This window comes from Accipiter gentilis, chromosome Z, assembly GCF_929443795.1.
Source record: "Accipiter gentilis chromosome Z, bAccGen1.1, whole genome shotgun sequence".
Lineage (NCBI taxonomy): Eukaryota > Metazoa > Chordata > Aves > Accipitriformes > Accipitridae > Astur > Astur gentilis.
Window position 1 is genome coordinate 45,259,342 of NC_064919.1, and position 17,812 is coordinate 45,277,153.

The 17,812-nt window shown below is 46.4% G+C and overlaps 1 protein-coding gene across 5 annotated transcripts in view; it reads left to right on the forward strand.

The window, feature by feature from the left end:
- Nucleotides 1-1,161: 1,161 nt before the first annotated feature.
- TLE1 (TLE family member 1, transcriptional corepressor) overlaps nt 1,162-17,812 on the forward strand; it is a 75,157-nt gene continuing 58,506 nt past the window's right edge. For all 5 annotated transcript variants that reach the window (XM_049794543.1, XM_049794547.1, XM_049794544.1 and 2 more), the window contains exons 1-4: nt 1,162-2,586; nt 3,401-3,501; nt 5,111-5,174; nt 5,268-5,312. In XM_049794543.1, the coding sequence (XP_049650500.1) occupies nt 2,563-2,586; nt 3,401-3,501; nt 5,111-5,174; nt 5,268-5,312 (234 nt within the window). In that variant the 5' untranslated portion in view covers nt 1,162-2,562. The remainder of the gene's footprint in view (nt 2,587-3,400; nt 3,502-5,110; nt 5,175-5,267; nt 5,313-17,812) is intronic.

Consider the following 17,812-nt stretch of genomic DNA (forward strand, 5'->3'; position numbering starts at 1 on the left):
TGACCCTCATCTGCATCAAGCGGGCCTACGGACCGTTTACCACGGCCCAGCCCTGGACAGCTTCCCCCCCGGCAGACCCCTCCCACGAGCACGCCAGCGCTCCCCCCAGGCCGCCCTCCGCCCGCTCTAACCGGCCTCGCAGTCGGCATGCCCGAGCCGCGCGAGCCCGCGGGGGCTTTTGTCCTTCTTGACGGTATTTTCTGCGCGGCCGGGAGCAGTCAGCAGGTGCCACGGCGCGCACCGGCACCACTACGCGGCCGGGACGGGGGGAAGGTGCCACGTCTGCCCGCCCCAGTCACAGGGCGGACTGACGGGCCGGACGGGCCGCGTCGGCCTCTCTCCCCCCCAGCGCTTAGGGCCGGGCCCCGGGCGGGCCGCGGCTCCTTCGCGCGGCCGCCTTGCCCGTCCCTCCCTGCAGCGAGCGGCCGGGGAGGGCGGAGGCGGGCCTGGCCGCCGCCAGCGCCCGCAAGGCGCAGAGCAGCTCCCCCGCCGCCGGGTAAGCCGCTCCGTCCCCACGGAGCCCCTCGCCCAAGACACCTCTCGCGGGCGGAAGGCGCACCGGCGGCCCGCCGCGCACGGCCCGCCGCGGGGCCAGTTCTAACCCCGCGCCGCGCGGTAGCAAGCCGCGCTAGCAGCGGATGGAGACGGCGGGGGTGGGGGCGGGAGGAAGAAAAAAAGAAAAAAAAAAAGCCAAGCCACCGCGGCGCGCCCGGGGAAGCGGAGCTGGGCTGCGGGGCCGCGCCGCTCCGGAGCCGCCGGCCCGGGGCAGGGGCGCGCGCAGGCGCCGCGCGCGGGGGGCGCCGTCGGCCCCGCCCGCGAGCCCCACGTTACTTTGATTGACAGCTCAGCCGCTCCGCTCGCCTTCCTACCGACCTTCCCCTCCTCCCCGCGGCTCCGCGCGCTCCGCGCCCTCCTATTGGCCAGGTCGGAGAGCTCCTGCCGCTCCGCCAGAAACGGTTCCCAGCGAAAGGCGGAGAGGCGGCGGGGCTCGGGCTCTCGCTATTGGCCCGCGGCGCCGGCCCGCATCACGGCCCCACGTTGGTGCCGGGGCCGGCGATTGGGCGGCGGCCGCGGCCCCCCTCCCCACCGCCCGTCGGGGCTCGGCGGCGTGGGCGGGGCCGGGCGGCTGGTTAGCTGGCGGAGTGTGAAACCGCGTGCTAATGTAAGCGGCGCGGGCGAGCACAGCGCGTCCCGCTCGGCCACGGCCGCGCACCCGTCCCGCCGAGCGCCTCCCGCGGGGCCGCCCCAGCCGCCCCTCTCCCTCTCCCTCGGCCGGCGCGGAGGGGAGGGGGAACGGGAACGGCGGCCGGCGGCGTATCCGGCCGCTCGGGTCCGGATTTTTCAGCCGGGGAGAACTTCATCCCGGCTCGGCGAGGAGCGGTGGGGCGGCGCGGAGGAGGGGGAGGATGAGGATGAGGATGAGGATGAGGATGCTGCTCCTGCCGCCGCCGCCGCCGCGATGTACCGCGCTCGGGGGGCTCTGGTGAGACGCGCAGCTCCCCGATGCGCGCCCGCCCGGAGGAAGCTGCAGCGGTGCTGGTGCACGAAGGAGCTTCCCGTCTGGTTTAGCCCCGATACGGACGCTTCTTTTTTTTTTTTTTTTTTTTTTTTTTTTTTTTTTTTCCTCCTCCTTTTTTTTCCCCTCCCCGACGGGGCGGGCGGCTTGGCCGGTCGGGCCAGTGGGCATTTTGAGGGGGTTTGTTTTTCTTTTGTCCTAGGGACCTCTCTGCAACTAACGGAAGAGTCTCTGCTGCGTGTGTGGTTCCCCCTCCTCTGCCCTCCTGCGTTTCGTGCATGTGCTACTGGAGCTGCTCCGGCCGGGGCCGGCTGTGCAGAGCCCCCCCTCGCCCCCTTCCTCCTCCTCCCGCCTTCCTCCCTTGTTCGTCGCTCCGTATCTTGCCGATGACCCGGCCCCTCCGCCGACGCCCGGGAGCAGCGCGGCCCTCCCTGGAGACTTTTTCTCGCCCCTCCGGCTTGCGACGGTCCCGCCGCTGACACCGCGTCCCGCTTCCTCCGGCTGGATTTTCCCCTCTTGGCAAGAGGCAGAAGTGGGGAGAGGAGTCGCCTCCGCCCGGGGTTTCCGGCCTTTACAATTGCATCGGCAACTTGCGAGACCGAGAGGGGGTTTATTCACTCGCAAGAGCGGCCGGGCGGCCGTAGCCACCCCCCCAGCTCTTCCCGCCCCCTCCGCCCCGTCGGGTCCCGTCCCGTCCCGTCCCGCCGCGCCCGGGCGCTGCGGGCGCCGCCCGCCGGCAGGAGCGCCGCCGAAGGAGCGCGGAGCGGCGGTGAGCGTCCCGAGCGCGGCCCGTCCGCCTGCCCCGGCCCCCCCCACCCCCCCCCCGGAACAGCAGCAACAAAGGACGCCGCGGGGCGGAGGATGTCCCCGCGGCGGGGGCACTGAGCGGCGCCTCGCACCGCTCCTGCCCGCGGCGGCCGAGGGAAGGCGGCCGGCGGGTGTCGCCGCTCCTGCCCCTCTCGGCGCCCCGGGTGTGAAGCCGGGGCAGGGCGGGGGGGCTCGCCGCGAGAACCGCGCTGCGAGGGAGCCCCGCCGCGGCCGGAGCCATGTTCCCCCAGAGCCGGCACCCCGTAAGTACGGCCTGGGCCGCCGCTCCGCGGGGGTGGGGGCGCGGGGCCGGCGGGGGAGCGGGGCGGGGGCTGGGCGGTCCGGGCGGCTCCCCGCTGCCGGCTCTGCCCCGCCGGGGCGCACTCACGGCTTCCCTCCCCCCCCCACCCCCCCCCCACCCCCCGCGGCTGGGAGGGCGGGGGGGGACGGGCGCCCTCCCAAGTTTGTCCCCTCCTGGCAGGAGCGGCGCATCCTGCCTGCCGGCGTGGCCGGGGAGGGGGCGCGTCCCCTCCCCCGACCTCTTTTGTTTCGTGGGCAACTTATTTGCCTTGGGAATGACGGCGGGGCGGGCGGGGGGTGGGGGTCGCCGCCGGGCCGGGCAGCATCCCTCTCCCCGCCGAGTGCCGCGCCCGGGCCGGGGCCGGCCGTGCCCCCGCGGCGGGGGTCGGCGGGGAGGAGCCGGCACGCCCCGCTTTCGTGTAGACGGCGGCGGCAGGAGCGGGTGGGTCGGGGCCGGAGCGGCTCCCGGAGCGCGGTTAGCCTCGCCCCCCCTCCCCTCCCCCCCCCCCCAACCCTCCCCAGCAGATGAGGGACGGGAAGGTGGGTAACAAGTGCGCAGCGCCCCGGGGCGGTGGCGGCCGGGCCGGGCCGGGCTCTCCCTCCTCGCCTCCCCCCCTGCTTCCCTCCGGGCCGGCCGCGGCGGGCAGCGCCGCCGTCCCCCCCCCACCCCCCCCCCCCCCCACCCGTCCCGGTCCCCGTCCCCCCTGTCCCCGCGGGGCGGCCGCGCTGTCTCTGAACGTTCCTCTCTCTCTCCCGTGCCGGCCGTCGCCGCGCCAGACCCCGCACCAGGCTGCGGGCCAGCCCTTCAAATTCACCATCCCGGAGTCGCTGGACCGCATCAAGGAGGAGTTCCAGTTCCTCCAGGCGCAGTACCACAGGTGAGCGCCGGCGGGACGCCTCGGGGCCGGGGTCGTCGCCCCGTCCCCGGCCGGGCGCGGGGGGCTGCACTGGGCGGCCGCGTCCAGGCGGTGGCGTGCGGCGTCGCGGCTGAGCCCCGCCGCGGGACCCGGCACCGCCGGCCTTTGCCGGCCAGTTTGGTAAGGGGAGGGCGGGAGGAGCACGGTGGCGGGGCGCCCGGGATGAAGGCAGCCCTGCCCGGCGCGGGTCCTCCTGCCGGTGTGCTGCTGCCCGGGCAGCTGCGAAAGGGTGGTGATGTCGAAGCTGGGGCGCTTAGAAAAAAACCCGGTATGTGTTAGGGATCCTTAAGTGGAGGATTGTCTTTTTTTTTTTTTTTTTTTAAGTATGTCGAGAGAAGAGCTGCGCTAATTCTGTTCACAGAGCATTAAGGAGGCTAATTCTCATGTTTGCTCATTTGTGTGTGGTGTTAATGCAAAGATTAATAAAATGCCAGCGCGCGATGCTTAAAGAGCCGAGAAGGGTTGTTAAAGCACGCCAAGTACGGGAGTACTAACACAAAGTTGACGTGAATCAGCTGAAGCCGTGGCATGCGTTTCTGACTGCTGTGCTGTCCTTCAGTCGTTTTTTGTTGCGTTTCTGCTTGCCGCTGAGGTCCCTACAGAGATTTAGGGTGTGGGCTCTTGTGTACAGAGGACAATTGGAGTTAAGGGGTGTTAATCTTCCTTGATTTTGTGCTTGCGTGCACCTGCAAGATCTGGAGAGGAATAAAAGCTTTGCAGGATTCCCAGTTAGAAATCGCTTGGTTTTCATTAGGCTTTCTCTTTCTTACCTGTGATACTGTAGTCTTAGTCTTATCTAAAACCGTTATTGCTCTAGAAATGCAGTGTAAACTATAAACATTCTGTATCGCAGGGGTGAGTGAAGAATGCTGGCTTACATGCTAACTGTTTCCTAGGCTGCTTACTAGTGTCATTTAAAAAAAATAAATATCAGTTTGCCAGAGAACAAAGGGAATGTTTGCCCTCAGTGAAAATAGTCAGAATTACACTGTTGTTAGTGATGAGATATGCAAGTGCCAAATACAACTTCTTTTCATTTATGAAAATGAAAATAGAAAACAAATTTGCTCTTAAGTGATAGTCAAAGTTACTGACTTCCAAGCTGTGGGCAAGATAACGTGAGCTACAGTGTACTTAAGGTTAAGAATTACAGACATGCTCAAGTTGTACTTTTAAGCGTGAGTGGTGTTACTTGGCAGTAATTTACTAAATGTCCTATGCAAAGAAATACCTCTCTTTTACTATTGAGGAGTACTTTGGAGAAATTCAGATTCTGTTACAGCTTGAAAGTTGTAGCATTTCTTAGCAGGTCTTTGTCAAAGTATAAAGATTGGATACATTTGGGTTCTGGAAACAGTTTGGGTTTCATACAGCACCCATTAAATACCTCTTAAATTTCCTGTTCGGCCTTTGTATTTGAAGTACGAATTAAGTCTTGCTCTCTGTATCTGCATGATAGTTTATGAGGTTTTTTTTTCAATTAGCTGCTACTGTCAAAATACAAATAAAGTGGGTAGATGTCAAAACAAATTACATAAGTTACATTAAAGTGTGATCTACTATTTTGTAGCCTTAAATTGGAATGTGAGAAACTGGCAAGCGAAAAGACAGAAATGCAGAGGCACTATGTGATGGTAAGTATATGTCGGTTTTATTTATTTCAGTAAATATCACCTAATACAATGTAAGCCACCGTAAGAAAATAATGTATGCTCCTTTATTTGCAGTATTATGAAATGTCGTATGGATTAAACATTGAAATGCACAAACAGGTAAGGCATCTTGTTTTCTAAACCACAAAATCTGCAGTCTGTCCAGTGCATTTAAATGTAGCTGTTCTGTTTATGTTTGGATAACTGTATCATGTGTCTGAATCAATAGGCTGCGATTAGTAAACCTTTGCCTACCTGCTGTCAGATGAGGTATAGGTTAGGTTGAGTGACAAGGCTTTCATGGTACTGGTCCTGAAAGACGTTGGCAAAAATAGAAAGGTCTTGTGTCTGTGGTTTCAAAAAATGTAATTCAGTGCGTTACGTGTTTTGTTAGTGGTAGAGCCTTTGATATGTAGAACTGGTCTTGTGTGTGTGTGTGTCTAGCGTGTGTAGTGATAGTTGCTCAAATCCTTGCCATTTAAAGGCATGAGAAGATTAGTGACTTGGAAAGCTCTAGTTATGACTATGAGTTTGCCAGTTCCCATAAAATTCACACTTATAGCCACTATAATGGTGAATAAAAAGAGTATTGAACTGGAACAAGACACTAAGGACCTCATAAGAGAAGAAAAGCTAAATGATAGCTCAGCCCAGAGGACCCTCAATTGAGTAGTCATTGTCTGCCAAATAAAGCATTAATGGCAGGGTGTAAGTATTCTGTAGATATGCTGACATTCACTTTTTCATCAAGATGCTGGTACAATAAGTCTTTCAGAAATCGATGGCCTCCTAAAAAAAATTATCATTAGATGAAGTTGCACAGTTGGACACATTTCAAAGTGCAACAATACAATTCCTTCTTGATGTGTATGTGCTATTTCATCTAAAACTCTTGTTTCATTAAATTAAAGAGCATGGCTGACCGGCTAGGGCACAGCGAAGAAATTGATTAGTTCAGGCTTTGGATCTTCGGTATATTCAAAGACTTTCATTAAGCAAGTGAATTGCAGAGTTGAATTTTGCTTTTGTAACTCTGAACTCTTTGATTATATTTTTTCTTTTGTTTTCCCCTAAAAATATTACATTTGATGAGGCAATACTGTAATTCCATGATAACCTTCTGTCTGCAAAGCTGGGTAGGTATTCTCTTGTTTTTTAGAGATACACTTGTTTGGATCCAAAGTGTTGGTAAACAAAGAACTATTCTGGCAACCTCATTTTTTTCTAAACTAGTACACCAAATAGGTAGATAGAACAACTAGAGTAGTGTTTGATTTGGTTCTGTACTGTAGCTGCATTAGTCGTCTTCTTTCTTATCTTTTAGCAGAGTGTCAGTTTTTCTGTGAGGTGACTTTTCCAGGGCTTGTGATTTGGAGACTAATTCCTTGTGGGTTTTTTGTTTTGTTTGTTTGCTTGGTGGTTTTGTTTTGTTTTGTTTTTTCCTTTTCCTAAACAACATTTTTTGGCACACTAACCTGTGAGGAAGCCAACGTCCGTATAGGAGCCTCATTTGGTGCAAAGTGGATGTTGTTTTCAGAAGATATTTGAAGGGAACGTGTGATTTCAGTAAATGTCTAGGAATTAACTTTAGATAAAATCAATTAAGCCCACAAGTTTAAAGACTGTCAGAACTGAGGTTTCCATTTTGACCTTAACATCTGTGTATCGCAAGGGTTTAATGTTCTGTATGTATGGCAACTATAATTACATACCCAGTAGGCAGTGATACTTCGGAAGCTTTTAAGATTTATGACAGAGTGTTATACCTGTGTCGGTTCTAGCCAGGGAGAGTAGAGCACACTTGCTCTGTGTATTGTCTTAACAAAAGAATATGCTTTTGAAGGCATAAATGTATTTCCCTGGATATGAGTCTCAGATACTATGCTTTTACATGTTACGTAATTCTAATTTCTGATAATGGTAGCACCTTCATGTTAAAGACTCTTGATTTAGGTGCTTGCAATGAGGATGCCAAATGGTGTTACAGTTCAGTGTGTAGGTGGTCTTAGATTACAGGAAACAAAGAAGCCTACCAATGACATTCTTTTGTATTTCCACAGCTAACGATAAGTTCTGAGGAGGCTTTTGGCAGATAGTAATCATAATTCTTATTAAAACTGGTGACGTCTAGCCCCAAGGGTGTAGCCAGGCTCAAATTGATGCTTTTTGCTGGCTGATCACCAGCATGGCCTAAGTGCTCATTATGTTGTAGAGAGGGCCTTTGGAGCTCTCATTACATTTGACAGGAATTCTCTCTAGGGGGAAACTGGGCATTAGCTAGACTCCTGACAGGCTGAAATTATTCCTGCTTTATGGCTTATAACCAAATGCTAGCAAGGCATCATCAGGGGACACGAAAAATTGTCATTTCTGACAACATCTTTGTTACTGAAAAATGCAGTGATGGGGAAACTTCCACTGAACAAGCTTTAACATTTTTAAGGCCTGCCTCTTATGTGGATGCTGCAGTCACTCTGTGTGAAGCCCTTCAGAGTGCTTGGGCTGCTGATCAAAAAACCCAAAAAATTAACACTGCAGCAGTGTTTACGCAGCGCGGTGCATACATCACTGTTAAGGTAGAGCCACTTAGATAAAATGAAATAGTTGCAGTTTGCCTGCATATGAAAGGGTTGACTTCTGGTACTGATACAGTTGCATCAGCACTTCTCTCTTCATTTAACTTGGTAATCTATTATAATTTGACTAAAACAAAGTTAGTCAGGACTTGAAAGTTGCTATAAATGAACTCAGTTGAGGTGAACTTCTCATACACAAACAGCTGTACTGCAGAGCTTTCCACTTGAATATGTTGCATTTGAGTCCGGAAATGGCCACAGTAAGGCTTCCTTCACAACTTTAGCTCTCGCACTTTGCAGTGTTTAATTGCATAACTGTGTGCTTAAATCGAGGTGCTGCTGCTGCATTTCAACCTGCTGGCTGAACAGTGGTCAGGAAATAATCTTTTTTTGGCACATTTGTGGCTGGTTTGTGGGTTTGTTTGTTTGTGGGTTTGTGGTGGTTTTTTTTTGTCTTGTGTCTGTGTGGTTTTTTATTTTTTCTTATATTTTTTTAAGAATTTCAAAGGTTAGTTCTTAAGAGGGTGTTGTGTGTGGATTCTTACACTGTTTTCAGAGAAATTATTTTAAGGTGAATAGCTACTAAGTTTTGCATACCTGAAACAGAAACAAGCGCCTGAGGATTCATTTAGGATAGAAGCACTTGATTCAGATACTGTTTTCATATGTGTCAAGAAGACAGAATGAATAAGGACATTTTGTGAGGTCTTAAGTTTCTCTTCTGTGTTATACTGTCCAAGACAGATTTTCCCCACTGTGACATCTGTGGCTGGCAAAGCAGATGCATCAACTGCTAGTGCCAAGATGTAGAGTTGGTTGGGTGTTAAAAATGTAACTGTACTTAAAGGGTTGCTGCCCTTGACTGTTAGGGCAGGGCCTCTTTATTTTCACAAGCTCTCTCTGTCATCTTATGTCATAAGTCAGAAGATAAGGCTTCCTGTGCATTTAATGCCTAGATTGTTTAGGTGCAAGATTAGCTTTTGTTCAGTGGCAGGCAGCCAAAGAAAGAAAAATTCATCACTGCTGAACCATCTGACAGACTATATAAACTACTACAGTTATGTGGATTTCTGCTATCCCCACAGTGACAGCTAGGTTTCCTTCTCTTTGGGTGGGTTATTGTGATCTCTGTGACCTGCCTGGAGGCAGACCTGTCATTCAGTGCCTTGCCCCTTATAGAAAAGTATAGAAACTCCCAAACTGCATTATGTTAACCAGTTGTACAAGAGTTAAATGTCCGGTTTAGCCTGGACTGTTTTGTGGAATAATTTCCAGTGCTCCATGGCGAAGGACAGGATCTTCTACTGATATCATTATAACATCAGTCTTCAGGAGTGGGTTAAATAGAAGAGAATTAAGGAGCTTAGTTAGCTCTCTACAGCTGCTGAGTAGGATGGCTGTGCTGTTGAAGAGGATTTAAAGACAAATTAATTCTTTTTTTCTTTTTTTCCTGCTTGCATTTTAATTATTGGAACGAAAAACTTCATGAATCCTTAAGGTTTTGGTGGTGTGCAGTGAGTGTTTCAAGAGCATTTTACACTTGGCACTGCTACATAAGACATGCAAACCTTATTTTTATTTAAAAGAGAAAATGGTATGGTTGATTGGGACATAATATTTTTCACTCAAAAAATTGTGCTTATTGTACAAATACTGGGTTTCTAAATTAGTACAGTTGTATCACCAATGCAGTCATTTCAACCACAACTAGAGTTGCCAGTCTGAATGGGGAGGAAGGACTAGAGTAATGATGAACTTTCTTGACTTTTGAACCACATTTGAGCTTGAGGCCAGCATTATTGTGAAGGGGTTACCTGACAGATTCAGGGCACTGTGTGAAGTGTGTCTCCATGTGGCTTTTAGATAATCATATTGTCAGATACCATCTATTATGTCACCTCCGTATACAACTTAATCCGAAAGTATGCCACAGTGTAAGCACTGTACGTATGTTAAATACTGCCTGATCATATCCCTTTTTAGACTTGGTCTGCTAGATTCCAGGTTCCTCACAGAGCTGTGTAAGGAGAGAAGAAATGCATTCCTACCGCCAATGTTGTTAAACTTCCCTTGCGCTGCTGGAACTTTTGTTGCCAAATGTCTGTTGATGTACTTTATGGGTTGGTTCAAGCGGGCAAAAAAAAAAAAGTCCTGGTATTTTTTGAGGCAGGCAGAAGAGTAAGAGGGAAGATGCTTTGTGAATGCACAGTAGCCTTTTGTCACAACAGATTCCAGTGAAAAAGCTTAATGCTTTTCCTCCTTCTGCTGGTTGTTATACCAAATCAAGCTGATCATTTGAGTTGCCTTTCCTCCCACCCTACTCCACCGCTAAAGTGTTTGTAGCAAAGCAGTAAAACTGCATTGTGTCCCCTGTACAAAATAGAAGATCGGTTTGATAGTAGGATAGGTTTGAAGATAGGTTTGATAGATCTTCTAGGTTTGATAGTAGGTTACCATTGGCATATAATAAAAGCCTTTAAAAACAATTTTAGGTTAACTGGTGCTTATCAGAAGACTGCGCAGTACTGTTATTTAAAAAATAACAGCTTTGAGAGGAACTAATGAGGTTATCTTTCTACTTCAGGTAAGATTTAGGGATATGTAATGGAAATTATGTCAAACACTACTGGTTTTGTCTTTTGCATCACACTTCTTAGTTGGACTCTGAATGTAGCTATTTGACCAATAGTAGTTGCTCATATAATTCTTTTAGAAAGGTGAAAAACAACAGCTGGCAGGGAGAATTCCTGATTTTTTTCAGCATATATTTGTCAAAAGTAGCTCATTTAACAACTCGGTCCTTATGATTACTTGTAGGCCATGGCTTTTAAAGTACTTGCAAGTTGGTGCCATGTTCAACCTGAACTTGCAACCTGTGCTTTTGCAAGTATCGAATTTCCACCTTAAGTATTTTGTGGAGGTAATCTTGCATGACATCTCTGGGCAACACTTTCCAGTGTTTGACTCACTCTTGTTCTGAAAAATTTTTTCCTTCACTGACAGGGACTTGCCTTTCAGCACTGGTGACCATTGCCTGCCTTTTGTTCTTCTGCTCTGCACCTGTAAGAAGAGTCTGACTTAGTCATAATCACCTCTTTGACAGCAATCAGATCTCCTCTCCCATTAATCCTTCTCTTCTGGAAACTAAACAAATCTAACTTCTTCCTTGTATGTTGTGTGCTCAGATTCCCTGATCATCTTACTAGTGTCACTTAGTGACTTGCTCCATTTTGGCAACATCTTCCTTCTTGCCAAATGAGGGGAACAGAAAGGGGAAAAATTTATTTTAATCAGCTAGCTGGTTACAGTCATACTATTGCATCCTAGTATGAGGTGTAACCTTCATCAGCAGAAACGTGTGGGGCTGATGTGTATTCAACTTGTCCTCCAGAATACCCATGTCCTCTTCTGCAAAACTGCTTTCTAGTGTGTTTCTACCCTGGCATTGCTGTTGTGGGAGGGAGGTCGTCCCAGGTGTAGGACAAAAACCAGCCTCTGTTTTGAACCTTGTTTCTGCTATCTTTATTTGATAGCCCTTCATTTTCAGAATAGACAAGTCGTTGATGCCTAGCTGTTTTTTTCAGTGCACTCAAAACTTTGTCTCTGTCGTAACCCATCTGTGTCAACTCCTCTTCAGGTTGGGCAGTCCCAGCCTTTGCAGTTGTGCAGCTTTCTTTGATCATCTTGCTTGCTTTTTCCCTCAACCTTTTTCATTTTTAACTTAGCCTGTTGAAATGAAGGGACTAGAAATACGTGCAGTTCTCAGGGTGTAGGTGAACCAGAAGTTTATAATATCACATAATTCTGTTTTCTGGATGTTTGGTGGTTGGTTTTTTTTTTCTTTTCCTCCTTCAGTAAAGTTTCCAATATCTGATTTCTCTTTTGGCTGCCATGAAATGCTGAACTGCTGGAGTCCGCTTTCACATTAGAGTTCTTGCTCATGAACAATGATTGTAAGCTCAGGAGCCATCATTTTACATTAAGGCTAGGGATAGCTACTCCCAGTGTGTGTAAATTTTGTTTATATAAAACTCTTTTGATTACCCACTTAGACTTGTAAGGTCTCTTTGCAGTTCTTCAGCCATTGTTTTTACTTTGAATGAATTCTCTTATGGAGCAAGCTTTCTTACCCACTGCTTGCTGTATTTTCCAGGCTGTACTGCTGAATATATTCATAAAACAGATTGCAGTAAAGGCCCCTATGAAACTTAGCTGGTGCCCTGGTTATGGCATAGTGCTGGAGATGATTGAAGAGTAGTTTAGAGCTTGCTGAACTTGAGTTTATTCTTAACTGAATTCTAGTTTAAATCTGACTAGGCTTAAAAATCAGTTATTTCCTGAGGTTGTCTCTTAAAACAAGCCCTAGTGATGCACTTTGGTACTTAAAAAAAACAGGCCACCCTGTTGCTGTGTCAAGAGTCATATAAACAAATAGAAATAATGTTGAAATTTCTCACTTGGAACAATAATCACAGTATGTTTAAGTGAAATTGGAATAGGAAAAGGTTTATAGTGTTGTTTAATAGGGTAGTAGTATTTTAAGTTTGTAAGTGTTGAGTATTATTTTAGTTGTAAGCAAGCCTAGTAGTTATAAAAGATGCTTTCTAGTATGGGGAAAACAGTTGAGGAAATTAATCAGTTTGGTTTCACTGAACTTTTATAATGATAATAGTATTCTGTGGCTAATGATAAATTGCACAGTGTTTAAGAAGATTTTGATCTCTAATTGGGGATTGCCTGAGCTGCTCTCACCTTTTCTTTATGTTCTTCAGATGTGTGAACAAATTAGCACAGATAATTAAATTACAGATTAAAGTTCTTTGAGGGGTGTTGGGTAAGCTTTGTGTCAGGGCTGCTTGTCTGGAAATATTTTGTACTTCTTAGGTGATCTGAAGAGCTAACTAGCCTTTTTGGCGATGTGATAACAAACCAGCAAACTGAGGTTAACTTGTGTTTTGGTGTAGGGGTGTCTTTTGGGGTTGGGGGTTGGTTTTTTTGGGTTTTGGTGGTTGTTTTTTTTTGGTGTCCCTCCCCGAGCAGCATGGATGTTCTTTTTTTTCCTGTTCAGTCTCTTTTTTATTCTTCTTGAAGATTTTTGTTGTTTGTGTAAACAGTCGGTCAAAGCAACTTACTTGTAAGGTGACCAGTCAGTATATTGACAAGAACAGACACAATAGAAAACTGCATTAGGAGGCAAGCCCTTGGGATTTGCAGTAAATATATTACAGAACACAAGTGAATTGCCGATACTGCTTGTTTAGCAGTTTGCAAGGGCAATGGTAGTATGGATTTTTGAATTAGAAGGGAAGGACTGTTCTTTCTCTGTGCTGGAACATCTAGTTGATGGCTGAGGATAAAATTGATTTAGAGAACAAAATGCTGCCGCCTCTATTTGTGCCATTTTAAAGGCTTCTATGGATTAGCAAGCAAAAACAAAAAGATAGCTTTCAGTTTTGGAGAAGGGAAGCAAGAATGGGTATGCTTGTTCAGCTGCATCTTAATTAGGTATTAAGTCTATGAGGAAACCTACTTTTGTTAGGTCAAGAAAAGGAAAGGACATCTGAAACTGAGTGTTTTTTATGATCTGTGGAAATCTGCCTGTTTATGAAATTGTTTCTAAGTGTTCTAAAATTCCTGAATTGCTGTGCTCTGTCCTTCACAGTATGATGATCTCAACTTTTTTAAATGTAGAAGTCTGAATTAAATCTCTGGTGGGAGGGGATAAACCACCCAAAATTTCTTGGGAAAAATAACTAATAGAAAGATCATTCTTTTGCAGGATTGCCACAACAGTTTACGTTTACAACAAAGTTTTTTTTGTTTTGCTTAAAAAAAAAAAATCTGAAACATTTATAGCTGTTCTTCATGTGTGAGTTGTAAGGTCATTCTGCATTTCTGTTTTTGTAACTGGTTATAAGGTTTCCAGCCGTTACTTTGCAGAGAGCTAGCTGTCTGTGGCCTCAAGTGATGGACATAAATTGCCAGTTAAGCAAACACAAAATGTTTGATTAACAGGGAAGCTCTTAGGCTGTTTCTTTAAACTGAAATATGAACTGTAGAACACAGCACTGGAAAGTACCTAGTACCTCCCTATGTCCTAGCAGGGTCAGCTATACCAGTATCATTGCTGATAGGGTGCTTGTCCTATCTTAGCAAAGACTTAACAGCAGTGGTGACTCACAAGCTCTGTAGGTAGCGGAGTGCTTTTATGTCCTTGCTGTTGAAGTGCTTCTTCAGTTAAATTTCAATCTTTTCTGTTGCAGCTTCAGCTCTTTACTATGCATTTTCCTCACCCTGAATAGGGAGAGCAGATCATTCCTCTGCCTTCCAGAACTGTTTTGTATATCTCTACAGTCTCGTGTTCATTCTCTGAATGTTGTTGCCCAGCTGAAGTACAGTGCCTGAAATAAGTGCAGTACTCCAGGGGAGGAAATGCCGTGCTGAGTAGCATAGAAGGTTTACTTGGCGTATGGCTTACTGTGGTGGCAGCCTTTTTTGCAACAGCATGCTATTGACTTATGTTCAACTTCTGATCTGCTGTGACCAAGAGATTCCTTCCTGGCCCATTATTTCCTTCTCCTTTATGTTCCTGTCTAGGCGTGCTATGGTCCTTTATCCCTATTTATCCCTATCCTTCTTTTTCCTTTGTAGTCCATTTTTATATTCACTGCAAAGTGAATTCTGAAGCTATTCTCCAGCATATTCTGTCCTTCTCAGCTTGAAGCTCTCTGCAAATTGAGGATTAGGGCAAATGAAGAGATCTTTATGCTTGTTAGTGGGAAATACTGAAAAATACTGAACCTATCATGCATGCAGAACTTAATTTGCAGAAAAGAAGGATGTATTTATACATGGTTTAATCATAAAGCAGTTTTGTACTTTTTCCTGTGAAGTTTTAGGTGGCTGTTTGTGTTGTTCCTAATAGTGCTATGAGTGTCAAATTCTTACTGAAGACGTTAGCATCATCTGCCTTTCTTAGCCATAATTACTTTTACTTTTTTGGACATTGCATAGTTCTGATGTTGTTTACTGCTGAAAAATACTTCCAAGTTGTGATTTATATCCCTGTTTAACCTAGATGTTTACAGATATGAGGCTTTTTAATGCCCCAAACTTAAGGAGTAGTAATCAAGCTGGAGTGTCTTTACTCCTCCATCTGCTGTTTTCTGTCTGTTAGGCACTGTCCTTTCATAGTTTCCTATCCACTCAACATTTGCAGGTTCTGCAAGGTGTCTACTACCTGCTCAGTCTTCACTATTGTGCTCTTTTTATTTCATCAGGCCTACTCAATTTGGAGATGTTTTACTTGGGAACACTCTGACCTGTTCCTTTCCTATTTAAGCTACAGTGTTCACCTTGTGTAACTAGTAATTTATATTAATTATGTGGTTGGTAATGATTCTTGTATAGTTAGGAGGGATGTGAAAAAGTACAGATTTTCTGGCCTTCTCAGTGCCCCTTGACTGTATCTTTCCTTTTCTAATTAAGGGGATCGAACTTTTTTTTTCAGTTCTCTGACTATTCCAACCTGTAGAGCAGTAGATTTGCTTTACCTGTTGCTTACCAGTGGCACATAGTTACAAAAAATATGTACTTGTGCTGTTTGTGTTCATACTGCCACAACCTGACCTAGTTTCCACTTCCTGTACACTTTCCTGTTTGTATGAAGTCAGTTAAGAATTTGGGATTTAGTCTCTTGGCACAATTCCATCCCTTCCCTCTCTCCTCTGTTCCTTCCTCTTCCATTCTCAGATGTATTAACTGTTACCCATGGCCTTATATTGTTTCATAAAGAAAACGTCAGCTCTCCATAATGCCATTTTGTCTCCCTCTCCAGTAACAGGTCCTGTAAAGCTGATCTTAGCAGTCGGCATTCACTTTCCTGGAGTCTTACTGTTTTTTTTAATTCTTCCTTCCTGTCCCAGTGATTATAAACTCTGCCAGTGATTGTCAGTCTCAATCAAATTAGTTTCTACTTGGACAGTTTCAATCAGTTCTTCCCTTTTAGAATGTGGTCTAGATGGTATCTTTACTAGTTTTTCTTATTCTGTGAGCAACAGAATACATATATAAAAAAAATAATAAAATGGGGAAGAAACTCATTGACATGTTCCCAAAGTTTTGCTGAAATATTTCCAAACCTTTTTCCCATGTAGTGAAAAAATCTCCATTATTTTCACCTTTCCTTCAAATCCTGTGTGGTAGATAATTCTGATAGTTGCGAACAGTGTCCTGAACTAAATGAAAAGCCAACAGGGCTCTCTTCTGATAGGGGTGTAGCAGTTACAGATATACTGCTTTTTTATGCCTCCTTTCTTTTTGTCTTCTTTTTGTCTCCTCTTTGTTCTTGTGTAGTGTAGTGTTGCTCAGTTGTTAGGGCTAATAATGCAAAGCATGCTGGGTAATTTTGGAGACTGTGCTTCTGCTAGAGTACCATAAGAGCACATAAGGGTGCAGTCCTGTGGGAAGAAGGGAGGTCATCTGATACCTTGTTGTTCCCCCCCCCCTCCAAAACCTCTGCTCTGGTTCTGCTGGTACTTTGGGCTGCTCTGCTACCTGATAGATGCCTCCTGTGACCCTAGTTAAATTATTGACCTGGTGGTCTACTACGCTGTCCCTTTCCCTCCTCCTATCGTAATGTCTTATGCTTGACTAATTAGTTGATGTTGGACAAGTCCAAATGTCTCCAGCACGGTTCAAAGAAAGTGTGCCTCTGGAAACAAAGGTGGCAAGACCTCTTCTGGATTAGAGTCAGCCTCTGACTCGCTCAGCATCTCCTGGAATCTAAATAAAAGTGGGAACTGAGTTTGCTGGAAAACAACTTGAAAGTAAGATAAAGCTGTGTGCTCACTTCAGAGATTTAAATACATATGTGTGTATTGAAGGTTAGCTTAGGCATGGAAACTAAGCTGTGGAACTAAAATTTGTATAAACACACCTTTTGTAGTTGTGAGTGCTTGAGCAAGATGGGCTGAAGTTGGATGAGAGGAGAAATGTGATAACTGTCCTGTTTAGCCAAGTTTAAGAAGAGTCTTGGCATAGTAAAGATGTGTGAAAGGAGCACTTTAACATCCTGACAACAGCTTCTTTGTTGCCAGTTGGCTTGGTTTCAACAGGATTTACAGCTGCAAATGGGGTGGGCAGTTGTATACAGTAGTTCATTGAGAGCAACACAGCAGCCTCTCTCTATTATTATAGAAAGCATTGAAATTAGACATCTGAAATATATCCAGTCACTCCAATTTACAGTTGAACAAAGTCCAAACCTGTAGTAGATGTTTGGCAAGTGTAGCTGTTGACTTGTGCATCATATGTAGCTTATGTTTAAATTAGCATGACCTCTCTGTAATTTAAAATGACATCTAAGAGGATTCAGATAAATGTAGGTTAGGTACTGAATTAAAAAAAAACAAAACTAATTTCACTTTGGAAACTACCTAGCATTCTATGGCTTTATCATTTTGAGTTTTTATTCCGGTAATATTTCTGTTACTTCTTCCTCTCCCTACTCCCAGTTGCAATATGGTGGTGTTTTGGTTTTTTTAATAGCTAAAGATTTTTCATGCCAGTCTTCTGGGGTTTTAATATCATCATCATGTGGGTGACTGACCTCACAATTAAAATGAGTAGTACAAATATGGGGCAGAGGGAAAGCTGTATTTGTTAATGGTATGTCACTTTAAACTGACAGTTTATGCCCAAAATACAGAGATTGTTCCTGTCACTGAAATGAACACTACCCATTGCTGCTTGTCAGATTGAATTTCAAGTATCTGTTGAGAATAAACCTTCCCACCCCCTCTTATTGGTGAGAATATTAGTAATGACAGTGTTTATAATTTAAAATAGAGTTTGAAGGCCAACTTCCACGGTTTGTCGCAGGGTGGTTAATACGGCAGTAAAGGGGAGATGAATGTGGCTACTTGTGCGAGTCTATTACTCAGGAGGCCTGTAAATTTGATTGGCTGCTGCAGTTCTAGCAGAATCATTCGATTTGAGAGCAATAGAAAGATAAGATATCCAATTACCCAAATGATTTGCAGG